The sequence below is a fragment of the Diospyros lotus genome, chromosome 10 (assembly GCF_014633365.1).
Source record: "Diospyros lotus cultivar Yz01 chromosome 10, ASM1463336v1, whole genome shotgun sequence".
Classification (NCBI taxonomy): Eukaryota; Viridiplantae; Streptophyta; class Magnoliopsida; order Ericales; family Ebenaceae; genus Diospyros; species Diospyros lotus.
This window is the reverse complement of record NC_068347.1, coordinates 28,366,373-28,387,130: the sequence shown is the minus strand read 5'-3', so window position 1 is coordinate 28,387,130 and position 20,758 is coordinate 28,366,373. Positions and strand designations below refer to the sequence as shown.

Genomic DNA, 20,758 nt, shown 5'->3' with positions numbered 1-20,758 from the left:
AGGCTACTCCATTGGAAGTAGAGTCCCAGCCCTAATCAAAAGGTACAAAGCTTGGTTTTCTACGTATTTTATTAGTGTTATTATTATCTCTATAAAAAGTAATGACATCTTTTATTATAAAAGATGATGATATTGTATATCTCGTTGATTTAACTTTTAAAATCAAAGAATGCCATGGATATTTGAGGGGTTTGCTCCTATGATCTGTAAATCAGCTAATCTGAGAATGTGTACAAGTTTGAGTACTTGCCTTTTTCTAGCCAAACTCAAGGAACTCTAACCATCATTAAAAGATAAAGATCAAATACAAGCAATCATCCATTCATACTAAAGCCATCAATTCCATTTCCAGATAAAAGACATAAGTACATGTATTTTACACATGGGATAATGGATTTCAAACGAATCAAAGTTGAGATTTTTGCAACCCCAAGGCAGAAGCGGATTAAGCCAAGATTCATCAAGGAATGGTCTAGAAAACCATGAAGTAGTAACTGCCGAAGAATCAATCAGACACTTAATTCAAGGGGTTGAAGAATCAATTCGGAGTCATCTGTTTGAGGGCGTTCTCTGCTCTTGCGAGAGAAAGGTTGGAGGATGTAACGCGACAACCGGCTCAAGGGGTCCTGCAGACCTTCCATTTCATAGTGTCCAAACCGCCAATCTCGGTCAATGTAAGGTCGCAATATAGGTTCATCAAGGCCTCCTGTGGGAGGAAAAAGGAAAATGAGAAACCCATAATGTACTTGATTGAAAGGATGGGCCATGCAACAGGGAAAATAACCACTGCACAGCACATCGATAGAAGACTTTATGGCATTTACAGAAGAACTAGTTTTTGCATATATCATTTACAGAAGCAAGGTATATTCAGCAATGAAAAGCCCGTTAAAAATGAAAATTCAGCAACCAACAAATGAAGTGTATTAGTATTCTGTTAATTGGCAGACTATAGAAGAATAAACAAAAAACAAACAAATAAATAAATCTGTTGTTATTATAGCCTTTGTAAGCAAGAGATAGATCCATGCTTAGAATGAGAATGTGTTTTATGTTTTTAGTAATCCCAAAATGATCTACTTAGTTCAAAAGGCAGGCGCACTTCACTTTGAAGCACATTCTTCACAAAAGGTCTAACATGAGTCTGCTTAAACAACATGACAATTAAGGAGTGGCCCCTTCAATAGGGCTAGATTCAATGATCACGAAATAAATTTATATGGTAGCATCAATAAAGGAAAGAAAGTTACATTCTACAGTGGAGAAAAAAAAAGTCTTGACTGCATGTCTTACCTGCATACATTAAACCATGTTTATTAACTGCTCTATAAAATGGTCTTGTTTTTCTGTCCTTAGTGGCTCTGTGGAGTTCATTCCATGCATGTTCCCGGTCCTGACGTGTGACCTTACCTGTGGTTGCCACCTAAAATTTAAGATGCAAACGTATCGCAGCATGAACAACAAATGTGAATGTAAATGATAGAGAAACACAGCCATGTAGAATGTTATTACCTTGGAAAACAGATAGTAAGAAGGACGAGGTACCCGTGCAAGATTATTGGCACGATCAACTGCTACAAGTCCAAACTTGGGACCATAGCCATCAGCCCACTCCCAATTATCAGAAATAGTCCAAAACAGGTAGCCAAGCACGGGTACACCCTGTAAAATAAGCATGAGCAGATCTAAAAGTTAAAAAACTTAGCTTCAAAATAAATGAATACTTTTCCACAATATTAGATAAGTAAAAGTTGGGAGTTAGACCCTGATCATGGCAGCATAAATTGCAAGTAAATGTTCCAACAAGTATGGTCTTCTGATCAAATCTGTCTCATCTGAAACTCCATTTTCAGTGATGATAAAAGGCACATTTAGATGTTTGTATCTTTCATGAAACTGAAGCAGCATGCGGTACAAGCCATCCGGATATACACCACGTCCTGATTCACTGTACTCATCAGTCTCTACTAGCTTCAATCCAGCACCAGACACCACTTCCTGACCAATTGGGACAAAAATGGATATTAATTACTTAGTTGAAAATGAAAGCAACAATGGTTTTTAATTAGAGAAGTGTAGCACCTGCCCATAATAATTTATTCCAATGAAATCCATCTTGTCAGAAATACTATCCAGATATGGGAAGAGAGTCAAGGAGTTAGCCAGTGAGACAGCAGGAACATCAAAGAGACCATATGGCCGCATAAAAGAGACATGGTGTGCTACTCCAACAATTGAATTTGATAGTCCGCTGCAGGAAAATCAAATAAGTCGACAAATTTCAATTATTGTCAATAATCCAGAAGTGTGTGGAGGAGATAAGTATTATAATAAGCACTGAAAGTTTCAATTTAAGTACACATATACTAGTAAATGCCGATGATTCATACTGACTTTTTGATCTAGAAGGTTCCCCAGGATAAATGGTATCTCATGATTGACTGATAATTCAGACCATACTATTTTCTTGAAGAGTGGCAAAGAATATACAAAATTTTTAAATAATCTCACAACTCAAACCATCTTTTTTTTTTTTTGCAGTTAGAAACTGTCTTTTTCAACATAACTTCACTGAACTAGGTGATAAAAAAGGTGGATGCGCAAAGAAGGACATCTCTAAGTAAAGTGAAGGCCGCTTAGTGGAGTAGTAGTACTTATTTTTATTTTATATATCAAGCATACTGATACATAGAAGAGCATATGAACATTTATTCATTATTTCTCCCAGAAACGATGTTTGAATCTATGATAAGTATTGATGATCCAGCATAACTTTTGTTTCATTACATATTGCAAAGACACAATGTATGGCCATAAGAACAACCTTTTTTCATGGATATAGTCATAAGCCTCTGAGTGAGCAATCGCCATCCAGTGCATAGCTTGATGGAAAACGCCAGTAGGTAGAGCAGAAGTAGCAACCTCGAGCATATCAGGATTGCCACCAGGCCAAGCTCCAGCACAGTAGGTAAGCATACAAAAGACATGAGGCTCATTAAATGTTACCCAATAGTCCACAATATCTGATACACTGTCCACAACAATCCTGCAAAATAAAAGAAGACCAGGGACTCCTTTCAAGTTATTCTCAGTTTCTGGTAAAATACTTTTCATTACAGCCACATAGGAAACCTTAATCCCACTAAATGGGGTCAACTGCAGGAATTCTAGCTTGCACTCATTCCTGTCTATGGTCATATCAGTACTTTTCATTCCAAAGAAAATTACTTCTACTTGGACTTTGTGTTTTTGTTTCTCACTATATTTATTTAATTTGTGTATATCAGTGTTCAAACCAACTGCTTATATGTGATGCGAGATATTTATTATCACATATCTATGTAAACATAGTCTTTTTTTTATGAAAATTGCTTAGTAATTAATGCAAATATAACTCTTTTAAGTTAATTTATTTCAAGTGAAATGTAGGTAAATTCCATGAGTATTAGGAGCCAACGATTTGTCTTCTTCTGTTCTTCAATAGTTAACCCAAGTACATTATTAGTCTAATGTATTATGTGTTAAGGTAAGCCACTACCACTGTTGTTGCAATATAAGGGCTCACTTATTCTATTTCTCTTTTTCTCTATTTCAATCTACTCAGCTTTTCTTCTTTTAGAATGTTGTTGGGAAATCAGTGAAAATATTAATTCTTGGGTATTAAATTCACTTTATAGAGAAAATTTAAAATTTGAGAAGGGTGGGTCAATTAGCCACTTATTTTCTTCATCTATTCAAACATGGATTGGTACAGTAGTAGAAATACTACATTTGACACAAGCATTATCGATAATAATTAATTATAATGCACTTGCAGAAGCCTTTAAACCAACACCCCCCCCCCCCCCCCCCCCCCAAGGCTCTTTTTCTGCAATGGCTATTTATCAACATATAAGGAAATTAACATGATTTCTCAACTCTAACAACCAATAAATATAAATGCAAGATACATTTCTGATACTTTAGTTAAGAACTTACAGTTAAAATCATTAATTCATTGCTTCAAGGAAATCATTAATTCTTTGTACCAAGCAATTAATTTGATCGTTCACTTGAATCACTCTGTTAATTCTATTTATGGATCATGACTTCTGCAGAGAAGCAAGCAAAATTTGAAGGTTAAATAAAAATGTTGAAATAAAATTAAGTATGTTATAAAACAAACAATGCAATTGAAAAGGATCGCATGTTTATATAAATCACTGCAACAAAAACAGTACAATAGAAACATGAAAATAAACTTGGTCCACAGACTAAAGCTAGTGTGAAGTTTTCACAAAAACAAAAAGTGCATAATCAGCTGCTCCTTCTGTTTGTCATCATGTTGCAAAAATATATAACAGATGTGCATATGACAATAACATTTTTAAGTTCTATCAACTGTGGCAAGAAAAAGAACAAGGGAAAAGTTCACCAAATACAGGCACTCAAAAATGTGTAGCACTTCTAGCAAGAGCAGCAAATCAGGAATGCAGCAGAACGCCACACAAGATGAAAAAATTTAATTGTAATCTGAATGCAACAGCAGTCTTCCATGTAAAAACTATGGGTAAACCCACCACCAAACTGAAGCCTAACCTTGTAAAATCCATGAAATAACCAACAGTTTTCTCAATTTTCCATCCTCCATACTCTCCAGCCCAAGGCGGCAGTGAATGATGGAACAGGGTCAGCATCACCTTCAAACCATATGACCGAACCCTATTGATAATCCATCGATACCGTTCCATTGCCGCATAATTGACCTAAAAGAGGACATTAAGAAACTGAATTTGGGCAACTTCATCTGCACAACCAATTCTTCAACTCTAATGCAAATTTAGAAGTAGTGGAAGCCCTTACGATAAATAATGTAAACTCCATTTTCATTTTTAGTGCTTCCATTTGTCATCAAATGGCAGTGAAACAAACTAAAAGCACAGAGAAAGACACAGATACACTACTCAGCATGAGGCATACAGTTTCTTTAATCCCATTGACTGGCTCCTCAGGCATGATCCTTGTCCAATCTATTCCCATTCGAAAGACACGAACACCAGTGCCTATAGCCAGTTTCAGTTCGGAATCAGGATCAGACCAGAACTTTAGCCTCTCCTCCCTGAAAGTGAATCAAGGCAATTTAATTCATCCAAAGTCAACAATAAGGCAGCTGAGAAAAAAGTCTGATTCTCAAAAAGTAAGTTTAAATTCAAAGATGTGATGGTGGACAGAAAAATCAGGAAGATAAGGATTTTGGACTTCAGCTTGTAAATTTTCAAATGCCTCAGCCAAGAGCAGGGGCTTACGGGTGTGCAACATTGTGCCAGGCAGCTACCTTATGATGACATTCTTCAGGTGGTGAAGGCTCTTCCTCTTCTATAAGCTTCTGGAATCCTCTGATCATTGCCTCCATGGCTATCTTAGCAGGCTTCTTTCTTTTCACCATCATTTTACCTTCTGTCAGGGGTAAAGAAGCTACCTGAGACCCGCCATCACCAGCAGCAGAACCCATAACTGCATCTGCTGGTTGCGGGTTATGGTGTGGCTCTGAATTGTCACAGGGGTTGTCTTCTGCAAACTGGAGCCAAGCATCATGAAGCCTGTCCTCAACATGTGCTGGTGCAGTTGCTAAACCAAAGAAGAACTCTTTTTCGCCATCTGCATTTAATTTACATGACAGTTTTTTTAATTGATATAATGTGACAGTTATTAAATTGTCAACAATAATAACTGTTAGACCACAAACAAGCAAACAAATCATTCTCAACCGTCACCATATGAAAAGCAGAAAAGTAATATAAATTTTCATAGCATGTTAGAACAACTTTCAGGATTTGGTTGATGAAAAAATCGTCAGAAGATGTCCAAGTTTGTTGGACTCTGTTTCAAATTCCAATAATTTAAATTCATGCCTTTTCAGTTCCCAACAGAAACTTAACATATAGGCTTCTCAAAATTAATTATCAATAAGCCTACAAAAAGAGTGCAATACCTATAAGATCTCTAGGCAAACTGAAATACTTGTAAGAAGCTTCTTTTTATGCACAAAGACAGTTTGTTGAAGCTCAATTATCAGAGACAATGAGCCTGAGGTTTCCAGTTTGAGTATTCAACAACCAAGATGGGCTGTCAAACAACTCAAGTTGGCATACTTTAATACCTGTATTTAGATGGGACAACTTTAAGATGTTTATCCTAAGAGAATATTCCTCTATACATCTGTTGATAGGACATTTCTAGTAATGAGCATGTTACGATATGTTACAGAAGCAAATTCAATATAGAGTAATATTAGGGGTTGTTTGACAAAGCTTTCAGTTTTCTGTGTCCAATTTTGGTTCTCTTAAAAATCAAAAACTGACATTGGTTTGACGACTTTATTTTATTTTCAATTTTGTATTTAATATATTGTTTTTTATTTTCTCCCCCACAACTATCTTCGCCAGCAAGCATAGGAGATGTCGGAGGTTGCCGGCAAGTCATTGCCACAACCATGAACAAGTCGCTGACACAACCGCTGGTGAATCCCAGAGATAATACTTTTCTTCTATAGAAACTTTCCAACCTCGAGCATCTTTGTAAGCTCATTCCCTGCTTCCAAAGCTTGTTCCAACTGAACCGAGTTTCCCTCAGAACATTAGAATCAGCTGAAGTGTTGGAAGCAGCCACATTGCCGTGATTTCTTGGAAATCAACAAATTTGCAATTTCCATATACCTCATTCACCACTTCTTGCTAGAGATCCTCATCTTCGAAGTCAGGAATTCCCTCCTCCTCTCTCAACTTCCTCGAATTGTGACTCAACATGCAGGTAGGGCATTAATTGTCAAAACTAGATGCCAACTCCAGATCTGCTCTGGGAGTTGCAAATACTCCCTGGAACTTATCTCAGGGAGTCACTGGTGAGTGGTGGGAGAGGGGAAAAAATTGAAAATGGAACGAAAATAGTGAAAATGCCTTTTTGTTGTTTTTTGGTATTCTTGTTCTGGTACCTAAGTTATTCTTGTTCTTCTTGTTTTATACTCGAGGTATGCCCTAGCATGGGTCTTAGGACCATGTTCTGTATTTTCTTTTTTCTTTTATATTATTCTTACATACCAAAAAAGAAAATGACAACTAAAAGCCTACCAAAAGGGAATTAGAATTTGAGTTTGATGAGGTCACATGGAACCCAAGTTGAATTAGATAGACAGTATGTCAATCAACACATAAGGAAACTCAAGCTTGGACAAATTAGTCGAGTTCAGGGAAGCCAGAGACGTCTCTATCAAATTCAACAAAATTGAACTGGAACAACATTGACTCCAATCATCCAGTACTTGGATTTTACAGTCCTCAAAGCTGAACAGGACAAAACAGGCACAGCGAAACCTCAATACTTCTCATCCTAGCATTGAAAGGATCATCTTCTTCAATAAAAAGAATAACATGAATACTAATATGGAATAGCAAGCACAGGCACTTGAAAACAGTTAATACATTCATTCTGCCCATTATTCTCATGTACCATCTACTTTTTTACAAATCCCGAGCTTTGTTCCCCTTCAAAATAGTGATATACTCGCAGCAGAAGCGAATGTGTAAATTAGGGCATTTTGAATAGCAAAGTGAGTACCGGAAGAGGGATTGAGGTTGAAGACGGCGAGAGTGTCGGAGGACTCGTCGATGGGAGAGCGGAAGGGGCGGAGGTTCTTGCGGCGGTACCGAGAGAATGAGAGGGCATTGGAGGCGACGGTGACGGTGATCAGGATTCCGGCGAGCTTGGTGGCTGCCACAAACAGTGCCACAATCGCCATTGCAGAGGGTGCGAAGATAGAGAGGCAGTGTTTGGACCCCGGGAAAGTAGGAGAAAAATTATAACAAACAAACAATCAAGAAGTTATTGGACTTATTTTCTTGGCAGTATTGTCTTTCATCTTCCTTCCCAGAACGAACACGAACAGATGAAAGTTGACTTGGAAGCAATGATATTTTCTCATCAGTTGTTATAGCCAGTGTGACGGAAAACGAAGCGGTGGGCTTCTTTGATGTGTGTGTGTGTGAGAGAGAGAGAGAGAGAGAGAGAGAGACGACAGTTAACGGAAGGAGTGTGCTGCACGCAATAGGGCCCGCCCCCAATCAATGTTTGGATAAGATTTTCCCATTACAGTCTCTCAATTTTCTTCCTTCTTCCCCGGGGATCAGGTCTCAATTATCTATTCGAAGAGGTTAAAATAAATATTATAAAAATTAGGGTATCCCATTCCTGTTCTAGTATTCCTATTCAAATGATACTTTGGTTGAGAATTTCCTAAATAGTTGGAATTGAGGATAGATGGGGTATTATTTATATCTTAAATGTAGTTACATATCCTAAATACCTCTAGCCCACTTTCCATTTTAGGCCCATTACCCAAATCCAAATAATAAAAGACGACCCAAATTACTGGCCTTTGAGATTTTTTAAACTATGGTTATAATTTGAGAGTAATATTTTTTATATTTAATTATTATTATTTATATTATTATTTTAATATGTGAACATTTTTCAAGGAATTACATTCCAAATTATTATTTATTGGGGTCCAAATTAAACAAAATGGTATTATTTTATTATCTTAGTTGATTAGATCTATTTATTTGGCTTAGTTATGCCTATCATTAGTAACTTTTATCTTCATTTTTAATAGGGTTTATCTTATATTGGAATTTAATTTATTTTGTTGTAATCAATCTATAAATGGGCTACAAGTCATTCAAGTTAATATTATGATTTTTTGTATTCATTTATATATTATTCCAACAAAGTGATATCAGAGCTACGTGAATGATCCTCCAAAAATCAATATTGACGTATCATAGAGAAAAAGATCATAGGCTCGAAATTAATTGCTACTAACTCATCATGTTGATTGAAGAAAATTTTTGCCTTTACTATAGTTAAAGATGTAACACGTGTGACTTGTAATACAAGCAAAAGTCTACCACCAACTCCTGAATATATTAATCTAGTTTCTTTGTTCTTTTTGGGTAAATGAAGAACGTGCTTTTTTAGTACCAAAAAATCATGAGTTCAATAGAAAATAGTGTATTAACCCTTAGAAAAAATCTAATTGAGTCTAAAAATCGAGTAAATAATGAAGTCAAAAAAAGGATCGTATTATTAATTAATGACATTCTATTTGAGAAAATTTTAGGTGCCACCACAACCAAAGAAACATGGAATATTCTTGAAAAATCATTCAAAGGTGTTGAGCGAGTACAAAAAATCAATACTTCAGACTCTTAGAAGAAAATTTGAGTTACTACAATTGGAGTCCACAAAAACTATAGCAAAGTACATCTCCCGAGTCTAACTTTTGGAAAATTAGATGAGTAATGGAGAAAAAATTGGAACTGTTGGCACACATTTTTGTAACATTTCGTATCGAGCGATATGAAAGTTCGGGACAAATTACCCTAATGGGCCTACGCAAATTTTTCAAAGGGATCACCCATCTCTGGATTACCCCAGATCAAGCACGTTTAACTTGGGGTAATCTAGGGATGGGTGACCCCCCTGGAAGTTCGCGTAGACTCATTAAGGTAAGTTGTCCTGGACATTCCTATCGCTCGATGCGGGGTGTTACAAAAATGTGTGTCAACATATGGCGCTGTCTGTGAGAAACCCCATAACGGTCCCTACAACCCCGGATAAGAGAGAGGTCGATAGAGCCCCACCATACCTGCCGGGGGGGATGGTGTGGATGCACCGGGTATGTCCCATATCGATTGCCCAGAGGGCAACTACTGAGGGGCTCATAAGTGCGGTGGGCCTCCTGGTCGTCGAATGGCGATAGCTGAGAGCTAACCTGCAGCTATGGGCCCCACGATGATGACACGATGTGTGTAACATCCCAAGAGTCCAGAGAATGGTAGTATATATCGAGAATAAGTAAGAAAGGAAACAACACCAGCTGGATACCTTTTGGATTGAATGTAGGCAGAGAACTCCTAAGTTAAGCATGCTTGACCTGGGGTAATCCAGGGATGGGTGACCCCCCTGGAAAGTTTGCATAGGCCCATTAGGGTAAGTTGTCCCGGACCTTCCTATCGCTCGATGCGGGGTGTTACAAAAATATGTGTCAACATATGGCGTCGTCTGTAGGAAACACCCCAACCAAACACCTCTTAAAAATTCAAAACAACGAATGTTTCCCTCCAACCAAAGACCCCTTGTAATTTCAAGGTAATAAATGAGGTTGTTAAGCATTAATCTCATGTTTAAAACACCCTTATGCGTCTTAGAGAGAATTTACGATCAAATAACCTCAGAAATTAAGTTACTCCTCAACCTAGCAAAATTCTCAGCTCGGCTCAAAGAGTGGGGGCAAGTGATGTGGCATCACCTAAAATTACCAAAATACCCCTACGTGCCAATAGTCTTACTCGTCACGTGGATCGCTTGAGAGACTGACACGTGGTAAATCTACAATCCGGAGCGGAGGCCAAAAAATCTGGGCCGGGCCACAAGACCCGTTCCAACTTGACTGAGATTCTGGGGAGTCGTGCCCCTACTCATCACAGGTTTATCTCGGGTACACCATAATGGGTCTGCATATAAAAAGACAAGAGTTCTCACTAGGTATGACCAAGCTCTGCAGCTCTCACAGTTATTACTATTTGCATTTACTCTACTAATTTGAGCGTTGGAGTCCACCCCGGGGGACCCTAGCCCCGCTACTCCGTTGTCTTGCAGGTCCTATCACCGAGGTCCGACATCGCTAAGTCCGAGATCCGATTCCTAAGATCCATTCGCAGAAGTGACACGTGGTGATCGGCCCCAAAATTCATAATCAGGAAGACTCCACTTTGGTGGGCAAAACCTTGCGAACATTGACTCTCAAGTTTGATGCCATCATTATTGCTATTGAGGAATCTAACGATATTTGTCAATCAATGAAATATTAGGATCATTAAAGGCATATAAGCAATGCCTCAATGAAAGATCGGAATGAAAGCTTTGGAGAAAGCAATTGAGAAAAACACCTGTAAACTCAATTGCATCCTCAAATCTTATAAGATCACAATCTACAAACGTGACATGATGTATGAAGTGTCAATCAGCATCATATTAGATTATCTCAGTCTTGTAACTGAGTTGATAGGTGTTCATCTTTTCTAGGCCTTGCCTGGTTTTGAGTGATTAATGGTTGAATTATATCTTCAGGTATTGAATTTTCTGAGGATGCATCAAAGACCATTGTCTAATATGCATTTAGTTAATTTTTCACAGTCTAGTTCCATGTATCTCCTTCATCAAAGCATACATCTTTGCTAACATCATCGTGTTTGTGATGTGATTGTATAGCTTGTATCCTCCAAAATTTTCCTTATGTACCCGACAAATATAATTTTCTCACCTCTATCATCAAGCTTCGTTCTGGTCTCTCCATATGTAATTGAGTCAAACACTTTAAGATGCTTGACACTTGGCTTACTTCTACTCTAATCCTCTTTAAGAGTGATATATTGCATGTTCTTGGTAGGGAATCTGTTCAACATGTAGACAGAACATGAAAAGTTGTTTGAAATACCTTTGGTTTTCAACATGCTTCTGGTCATGCCCATGATTGTCCTATATTTCTTCTTTCAACAACTCCGTTAGGTTGTGGTGCATAACAAGAGGTGACTTCATTCTTAATATTATGTTTATCATAAAAGTCAATAAATTCAATGGAATTATAACTCACCTCCACCATCTCATCTCAAGATCTTGATTAGATGGTCACTTTGTTTCTCCACAAAGGCTTTATATTTCTTGAAAACAAAGAACACTTCTAATTTCTAATTTTGAAAGGAAACCCATGTATTTATATTAAAATCATCAATAAAGTCTGAAAATACCAACTTCCACCAATTCATGGAATATTCATGAGGCCTTAAACATATATGAATGCACAAATTCCAAAGGTTTTGATGCATTACAACTGGTGTTATCTGAAAAATAGTTTTTGTATTGTTTTCCAAGAAACATAAAGCTTTTGTAGAGACATAAAGTGGTAATCTAATCAAGATCTTAAGATCAAATGGTAGGGGAGAGATCCATGGAAGAAGAGAGAAACGTAATTGAGAAGAACAACAATTGGGTGTTGTCTTATATTCCATAAAAAAAAGGGCAATTATTGATGTAAAATGAGTCTTCAAGACAAAAATCAAATCAAATGGAAGTTACAAATACAAAGTTAGATTGATGGCTTAAGGATATATGAACAAAAGTTTGGAATTTTGACCACCAGGAGCTATTTTCTCCAATTGCTAGAAAATATTTAATGATTGCTCTTGCCACACAACATCATTGAATGATTTCTCAAATAGATGTAAAGACAATATTTTTACAAGGATCTTTAAAGGGAGTAGTGTATATCGAGCTTGGTTTCTTAAAGAAATAAATGAAAAACAAAATCTATCAACTACAAGAGGCCTTGTATGGACTCAAACAAGCCTCTCGAGTTTGGAACAAGCATATAGATAACTTTTTTCAATCTAATGGCTTGCAGAAGTGTCCAAGTGAGCATGCCTTAAATGTGAAGAAGGATGATGTGTTAATAATTTGCTTATGAGTTGGTGATCTAATTTTTTCTAGAAATAATCTTTAGATGATCGAAAATTTCAAACAGGTCATGAAAGAATTTTAGATAACTGATTTGGGATTAATCTCCTATTTTTTTAGCATGGAAGTTATTCAAAGTTCAAAGTATTTTTTTTATGTGTCAAAAGAGATAAGCCATTAAAATTTTGAAAAAGTTCAAGATGTTTGATTGCAATCTAATTCAATCACTTGTAGAAGTCGAAATGAGATTAGTCAAAGGTGGTGATGATACATTAGTTGATTCAACTCTTTTTAAGAGCATTGTTGGAAGTCTCACCTATTTATCTTACACCATGTCTAATATTTCGTATGAAATTAGATTAATTAACAGATTCATGGAAACTACAAGATAACCTCACTATAATGTGGCTAAGAGAATTATACACTAAATCAAAGGAACTTCGAACCATGGTTTATGGTATACATCAACAAAAAATCGTGAGCTTCTTGGTGATTTAGACAGCAATTGGAGTGGAGATCCTGATGAGAGGAAGAGTATTGCAAGATATGCATTCAAATTGGGTTCTACAGTGATCAGTTGAACCTTGAAGAAGCAATCAATAGTTGCACTTTCAACTTGTGAAGCAAAGTATGTTGTTGCAACTACTATTGCATCTTATGCAGTTTGGTTGTGAAATTTGTTTAGTCAAATTCACTTTAAGGTATATATATAGTCCTGTAAAGATATTTGTTGATAATGTTTATGCAATTAAATTAGTCAAATATGCTACATGTGAAATCAACTTTTTTAATATTTTTAAAAATTTATTTAGTAACCACTGTTTTGTAATTTATTTCTTATTAACTTTTTAAGCCAAAAATTATAAAATTATTTTTTTTTTGCCTTTTTGGTGGATAGAGATGGGCCAGCCCAACATCCTATGACAAGATTAAATGAAGTTGAACAATTATCTAAACTCGATCCGGCTGGGAATTTGGGTCGGCCCAATTCCCCCAAGAACCACAATTCTGAAGCTAACAACTGATAGTTTTGAGTTTAAAAAAGAGTAAAAATACTTAATTTGTTTAATAATAAAACAAATACTCTTTGCAATTTGAATGTTTAGTATGTGAAATATAAAATAAAATATATTGAATATAAAATATGAGTATACGAAGGACAGAGATAGAGTGAGTGTATTATTAAGACGAACCCCCAGAAAGCGAAGACAGACAGGAAAGGACTAGTAAAGTCACATCACGTTGTCTTGTCTACTTCCGAAGCTAGGCAAAGGCAAGCCCAGATGGATGGATCACCTCTTCATCTAGTGTGAGGCAATCATTGATGTCTTCGAAAAAATTATATATTACAACTATAGAGTATAGAGATCAAAAGCCACTGGCCACCGGCCACCACACCACCCCAACTCCCAAGGCCACCTGCTCTGCTCTGCTCTGCCCTACCCTCTTCAATTTAGAATGTTATAATTTTAAAAACATTTATAGTTTTGAAATTAAAATGTTATAAAATTCGATCAGAGCCATAAATTATAAGCCATCTCACCCTCCATTGTAAGACGCCTAGCTTATATTATCTATTCTATATTACTAACCAAACACTTTATTTGTTATTCTTTTATTTGAAACTCTTGTCATTTTTTTAAAAAAATTAATAATAATATTTGAATATTTCATTAAAAAATAACAACTTATTATTTGACCAAGATTTAGATTCATGATTTTTTATATCTGACCAAATATTTATGCCACTACTCCTAAGCTTATTTTCGTATAAATACTGTTATATTTTTTAATTTGCATTCATATAATATGAGTCATAGCCTTAGCACTTATAATATGTAGATGGACAGTTAGTGGTGACTTTTAAAGAAAGGATTTTAAAAACCTCCACTTAATAAAAATGTTTCTTTCTCCAATATGGTATTGTGTTTGCTACACTCACTCGTGTTTTCATTAATCACTATTATTGGGGTTAATTTTATATGTTAAAAGCTTTAAGAATTTTATTTTTAACCAACAAGTAGCTCTTATAATAATGAAATGACAACATCAATGAAAAAGAAAATAATAATAATAATAAAATATTTAGAAAGGGTGTGTGAGTAACATTTCACATTTGTCTCAATGATACAACACTTTAAACACATTGTCTACTTTGGTTTACATTCGTTTTGGGCCTAGGACTAGTCACTGTCAAGTCCATTGGGCCAATCCTCTTCTTATAAAAGCCGAGCCAGCAGCTTCTCTCCCTCCATTCTCTCTCTCTCTCTCTCTCTCTCATTCTCATGGGGGAGAGAGAAAAGCTTCCACACCTTTCCTAATCGAAGAAGGCAGGGCAGAAATTTCCCCACGGTATGAAATCAAACCCTAATCTCACCTTTCCTTTTCGGAGCCTTTCGAACTTCAATGCAAATTAATCCAGCCAATATTCCTCTCAGCTCTGCAATTAATATCACTGCATTTGCAGGTCTCCTTAACGCTCCGAAACCATGGCCGGCCGCAGGACGTACGGAGCCTGCGGCGATCCTTCATCAGTTTGGCGGTGGCGCCTCCGCCTTGACGGCGGCGCGTTCGTCTTATTTCGGTGCTATCCTACCTGAGCTTGCGTTAATTAATTTCTTATCCTTCTCATTTCCTTTTCCTTTCGTTTTTAATTACTGTTCTTGACCTTGTAAGACCTTTTCTTGATCTTGTAAGACCTCGTTCTGCAACGTTTTTCTTCGCTTTTTCTTCTGTGAAAAACCTTATATTAGTTGTTTCCGATATAAGGTTGAATCCTCGTCCTTCTCCGTCTCCCTTGTCTATCCCTCCTGAGCTTGAGAGCCTCTCGGAGTTAAATTGTATTTACAGGAATAAATCGCTTCTTGAAGTTAGGGTTTTGAAAGAGAACGGATCAAGCCTAGCCTCGTAGCTAAAATCAATTGTCTTGTGATTCTCTCTTTTCTTGTGGCTGTAATTTGTAATGTTATATAGAGAAGTTTTTGGAGCAATTCATGCTTGTAAATCAATCAATAGTACGGAATTGTATTAAAATTAAGATGGTAAGATAAGTGATAAGTTTAGAATGTTTTTCAATTAAGATATGAGATAGTTTGGGAAGAATTTTAAAATATACTAAGAAATATATATGTTATTTTTATTTATTTATAAGATTTAAGATAAATTTATTTAAAGAAAGAAAAATAAATTTATTTGAATAATTTAAAATACATAATCACATAATTTTTTTAAAAAATTATTAAATTAATATAATAAAAATATTTTTATTTAAAATACTTCTGATATCTATTTTTTAACTCATAGAATAATAAACATTATATAAAGAAATAATTTATAAATTTAAATAGCATTTGACAAGTTATATATATATATAAATTGAAATCATCAGTACTGTGGCTGGCTTTTGGATGATGTTGGCTGAGAGTGAGCAATGGGGTGGGGCGAGGGAATAATCATTGTTGCAGAGCTGTGGAATAGTCTCACCTCGTGACTGCTCTCATGTCACACACACACACACACATATATATATATATAGGCTGTACTATATATAATACCAATCCCCCCCGCCCCTCTCTCTCTCTCTCTCTTCAATTACTATTCTAAAAAAATGTACGAATTACACAAATGACGTCTGACATCGGGTCGCATCTTGTCTGATCTCTCTCTCTTGCAATTCACGGCTCCCCTTGGTAATGTCTTGATGGGAATCATCAAAAAGTGATATTGTGTGTGAGAATCAAGGATACCCACAGGTAGATGAGTAAAACCCACGTCACTTGATGAGGATGCTCGATCACAATTAATCCTTTCTTGTAATTAAGATCACTGGATTATTATCTCTCCCGGCACTCGCTGCAGTCAATTCTACCCGATGATGTCTTTCTATCAATCAGACGTTATCATATGTGCAACACTTGATTAAAGCACACAGAAAAAAAATTAGATGTAGATCTGTTTTAAAATCATGTAAATATATGTTTTAAGAAGAGAGACAGCAACTCGATCGGGTTGGGTTGAGTTAAAAGAGTTGTGCGCTCCTTTTTGACCATTCCTTTTGGTGAAGTACGAAGACAGCGTCCCACCAGCTTTTTCTACACACTAAGTGCTGCCGTACTGAGTTAAGAACGCTTTGGTTTTACTTACATACATACTTCCCCAGCTCCATGTGCTGCCGTACTCTGTCTTGCTGTTTTTCCAGTTCCGAAATCTACCTATCTTTCTTTCTTTTTTATCATCTGGTTTAGAAGGAAGGGAAAGAATAAATTTCCGACCATAAAATTCCATTCAATAACTCCATCACACATGTTTTCCTATTTCTGAACGTTCTCTAATGCCCAAAACCCATCCATCGGCGCTTGAATATATATAATATATATATATATATATATATAGAGAGAGAGAGAGAGAGAGAGAGAGAGAGATAAAAAGAAAATGGACTCAGATCGAGCTCATGATCTTGTGGATGGGGCAAGCAAATGCTTTTTTTAGTTCAAGGATTTCACAAAAGTTGATCAAAATATATGATGACTTATCCCTCACCTCACCTCTTCTTGTCTGCTGAGTTCCAATGATTCAAGAGTGCCAAATTAGTGCAATGATATATAATAGGAGCATGTCAGCATCATAGCAAATGTTCAATGATGTCTGTATTAATTTGGTCTCTCCATCCCCTCACTCCCCCCATCATTTTGTAACTAAAAAAAAAAAAATATTAAATACGAGAGTCTTGACAGTTAAGTTAAGAGATCGTATTATATTTACTTTATTTTCATAATTTAATTTTGTAATGTATTTTTATAACTTGATCTTCATTTTCATAATTTGATTTGACAATTATAAGAAAATAATAATCTTCTTATCACTAAAACTCCCAACACACATGAAATATAATTTTACCAACACTTGATAATTCCTTAGGATGTCAGAGGAGTTGTGAAACACAATGCTAATTCCTTTTTTTTTGACTCTTTATCTTTTTTATAGTCGAGTGTGTAATAAATAATAATAATAATAATAATAATCATAAGATGAAGAAGAAGAAGAGATTATAATAATCTTTTTTACACTAAAATTTAAAAATTACATTTTCTTTTATATATTTCAGTATATGCATAATTTATATTCTATTTTACAAATGAGAAAGTTCATGCATTTATATCCAGTCTGACACCCACCTGGCTCATTCTCATCCATATATTGGCAACCGTGTTCTAAGAAATTAGAAATTGGAAAAATGTTTAATTATTGGGTTTCTCAAATTCAATTAGGGGTTAATTAACAAAATTTTCTTAATTCTTAATCAATTTTAAGATTTAATATTTATTTAAATTAATAAAAAAAAATTAAAATGTCTAAAATCCAATAAATTCCTGTTGCAACTTTTAAATTAGAAAATTTAGAATGGGCATGTCATCTGACATTCACTCAAAATCATTCCTCCCTTGACCGAACAAGTGCTGGGACCTGCGCCTTTCAATCATGCCTCTGTTAGGAACAAGTCAAGCCTTCCCCAAGCTATCTTTGGAACAATAATCATACATCAACCAATTTTAATTGATAAAACGAAAAATCTCAAATTAAAAATATTATTATTATTTATTCGTATTTTCCATCAAAATATGGGTCTTTTTTTTTTTTTCTTCTTTTGACAGCTTAAGTGAATTAAAAAAAAAAAAATCATAAAGGTCGTATGTAGTAACCAAATGGGCCCTCTGCACTTGAGCAAAATATATGGGCTTTCTGAGGTTTAGAATGATGGGCTTAGGCCTGACTATTGTTCCCTTTCCCATTAGGAGTTCGCGTGGACCTTACATTAATTTATTTTCCAAGCTTGTTCAATAAAAAAAATAAAGGAGAATATTTTTGAAATAACGTATTTATTATTTCATTTTAAGGGTTTTTGGGGTTTTTTCCCCTCACAATGAGATGGGAGAGGCAATTTCTATTTGCAATCATAATTAATAATAATAATAATAAGCGAGATTAGATTTTTTTTTTCTCATTTTCCTTTTATATATAAAAATTCAATCTTCCATATTTATTCAATATTTCACAAAATAGGCATATTTTTATATTAATTACAAATTTTTAATTATAAATTATACACAAATTTATTGAAATATAATTTTTAAATAATATATTTTCCATAACTAATTTTTTTTTTTTTGGTAAAATACCCAAAGTTGATTATATTATTTTCAGTCATTAACATTTTAAATTGGATCAAATTTTACAAAGAATTAGAAAATATGATTTATATGTGATAACAAAATGTATATATAATTATTTATACATATTTATATCTTTTATATGTTTTCTAATCATTGAACATTCTACCTCAACTTAATTTTAGTCATTTATCAAATAGTTTTACGTAATCAAACTCATCTCGTCTTGCCTCGTCTAACTCACATTATCTCAATTCACTTGCGTCATCTCACCTCACCAAACAATGAAGTTGAGTTTAAAATAATAGTTTTTGTATATTTTAATTTCATCTTTATATATATATAAGTTATAATAAAGAGTATTGTATCTCTCAAACTTAATTACCAAAATTGTGAGATTGAATTTTGAGTTTCAAACTCGCCCCACCTTAGCTAAAGTTGGAAGAATGAGAGTTCACTAAACACAAAATTTTAATATTTAATTCTTAATTCAATTCAAGTTCGATAAAAACACAAGATCAAACGTCATATACGTCTATTTTATCCGTAATTGTTATTACATGTATTGTTATGTGTGGTATGATGATCTCTATATACATCCCGTCTTATTTCTTTTTTTCTTAGTATTTTATTTGCTTAAAAATTATTGGCTAACTAAGCTTTTAATCATGACACTATAATTGATTTGAATCTAATTTGTTCCTATTAGGAAGGGCGGCGTTAAATTAGAAAAATTTAAGGGTTGTTTAGCTGTAGAAAGTATTTTTTAATTTTAATATTGTAATAAATGATTAAATTTTCAATTGAAAATATAAAAATAGAATTTTTAGTTTAATAAAAATAAATATTAAATTTGTTTAAAAAACATAAAATAATAAAATAAATTTAGATATAAAATTAAAAATTAAAAATAAATTGTTCAACAAAAACGGATCCTAAACTTTTCCTATTTTATGGTTTCTGAACAAACTTCGACCGACCTGCCAGCCCGCAGATTTATTCATCTATTACAAAGAGGAGGAAGAAAAGAAAAGCCTTGAAGGTCGTATACATGTCTAGGAGGAGGAGGCATCATTTATTTATTTAATTAATTGGAAGGAAGGATGGAAGCAGCAGCCAGCAGGAAGGCAATGTTTAAAGATTTTAGATGTTTCAAAAGTCAAAAGTAAGATTCCGTTTCTTGGGATGTTGTCCAAAAATGACTTTGGAATTAAAAATTTGTGAGTTTATATTCTCCAAATTACCTAACCCCATTTATTCAAACAGAGATGTCCCCAATGGAACCTAACTAATTAATTAGTTGATTGCTGATGGCACGTCTCTTCCAATTATTGTGACATTCATTTATAAATTATTATTATTATTATTGATCGAATACAGCAACTAAAGTAAAGTAGTTTGGTTTTGGACATTTTAAGGACCACTGCCTTTGAGACTTGAGAACCCCTTAGGATTAACTGTACCTTTTGTACTCGACAAAGCTTTGCCTCTAGCTAGCTAGCTAGCTAATAATAGCTATCCATGAGTAAACAAACCATATCAAATTAAGGTTATGTTAGACACCTTAGCCAGGGCTGCAGCAAGTCAAAGTTTGGAGAATTGTGTTGAGGATTCATAGAATTTTTGCTTAGGTTAGGTGCCTTGATTGGTTAGTAGCAACTTTTGGTACTCTTTAACACTAATTGAGGAGACATGTTTTTTTAAAATATGTTGTTACCTTGTCTTCGAGGTTAGCAATTGCAATTGAAAATTTCATTTAGTAAAAAGTCTCCGTAGTTGCTCCTCATATCATATATATATCTCATTTGTTTCACTAAAAAATACAGAATAAATAATATTATATTTATATTTATAATTTTTTAATCACGTCTTATTTCTTTCGGCCTAAAGATTGTCAAATGGGGAGATTTCAGAACGTCAGACCTAGTTTCAGTGATCAAAATGAGAGGTGGTTGCATCTACAAAATACTCCATTGGTGAAGTAAGTAAGGAATTGAGTTGACAAGGTATCGATATGCTGAAAATAACATATTTTGACTTGT

At 34.8% G+C, this 20,758-nt stretch overlaps 1 protein-coding gene and 1 long non-coding RNA gene across 3 annotated transcripts; one reads left to right on the top strand and one right to left on the bottom strand.

Annotated features, from left to right (window-relative positions):
- Positions 1–286: 286 nt before the first annotated feature.
- Positions 287–8,028, bottom strand: LOC127812130 (beta-glucosidase-like SFR2, chloroplastic). Of its 2 annotated transcripts, none has more exons than XM_052352457.1 (10): positions 7,594–8,026; positions 5,286–5,637; positions 4,960–5,098; positions 4,579–4,745; positions 2,825–3,046; positions 2,083–2,251; positions 1,765–1,998; positions 1,513–1,662; positions 1,294–1,423; positions 287–706 (listed from the first exon to the last, which is right to left on the bottom strand). In XM_052352457.1, exons 1-10 carry the CDS (start codon positions 7,772–7,774, stop codon positions 510–512), a joined length of 1,941 nt encoding a protein of 646 aa, XP_052208417.1. In that variant the 5' UTR covers positions 7,775–8,026; the 3' UTR covers positions 287–509. The 2 variants fall into 2 exon arrangements, with proteins under 2 accessions (XP_052208417.1, XP_052208418.1); XM_052352458.1 differs by having other exon boundaries at positions 557–706; positions 1,294–1,410; positions 7,594–8,028.
- Positions 8,029–14,804: 6,776 nt separating this feature from the next.
- Positions 14,805–15,446, top strand: LOC127811886 (uncharacterized). The gene is made up of 2 exons (XR_008025797.1): positions 14,805–14,901; positions 15,017–15,446. It is a non-coding gene; the product is annotated as an uncharacterized LOC127811886 (long non-coding RNA).
- The last annotated feature ends 5,312 nt before the right edge of the window (positions 15,447–20,758 follow it).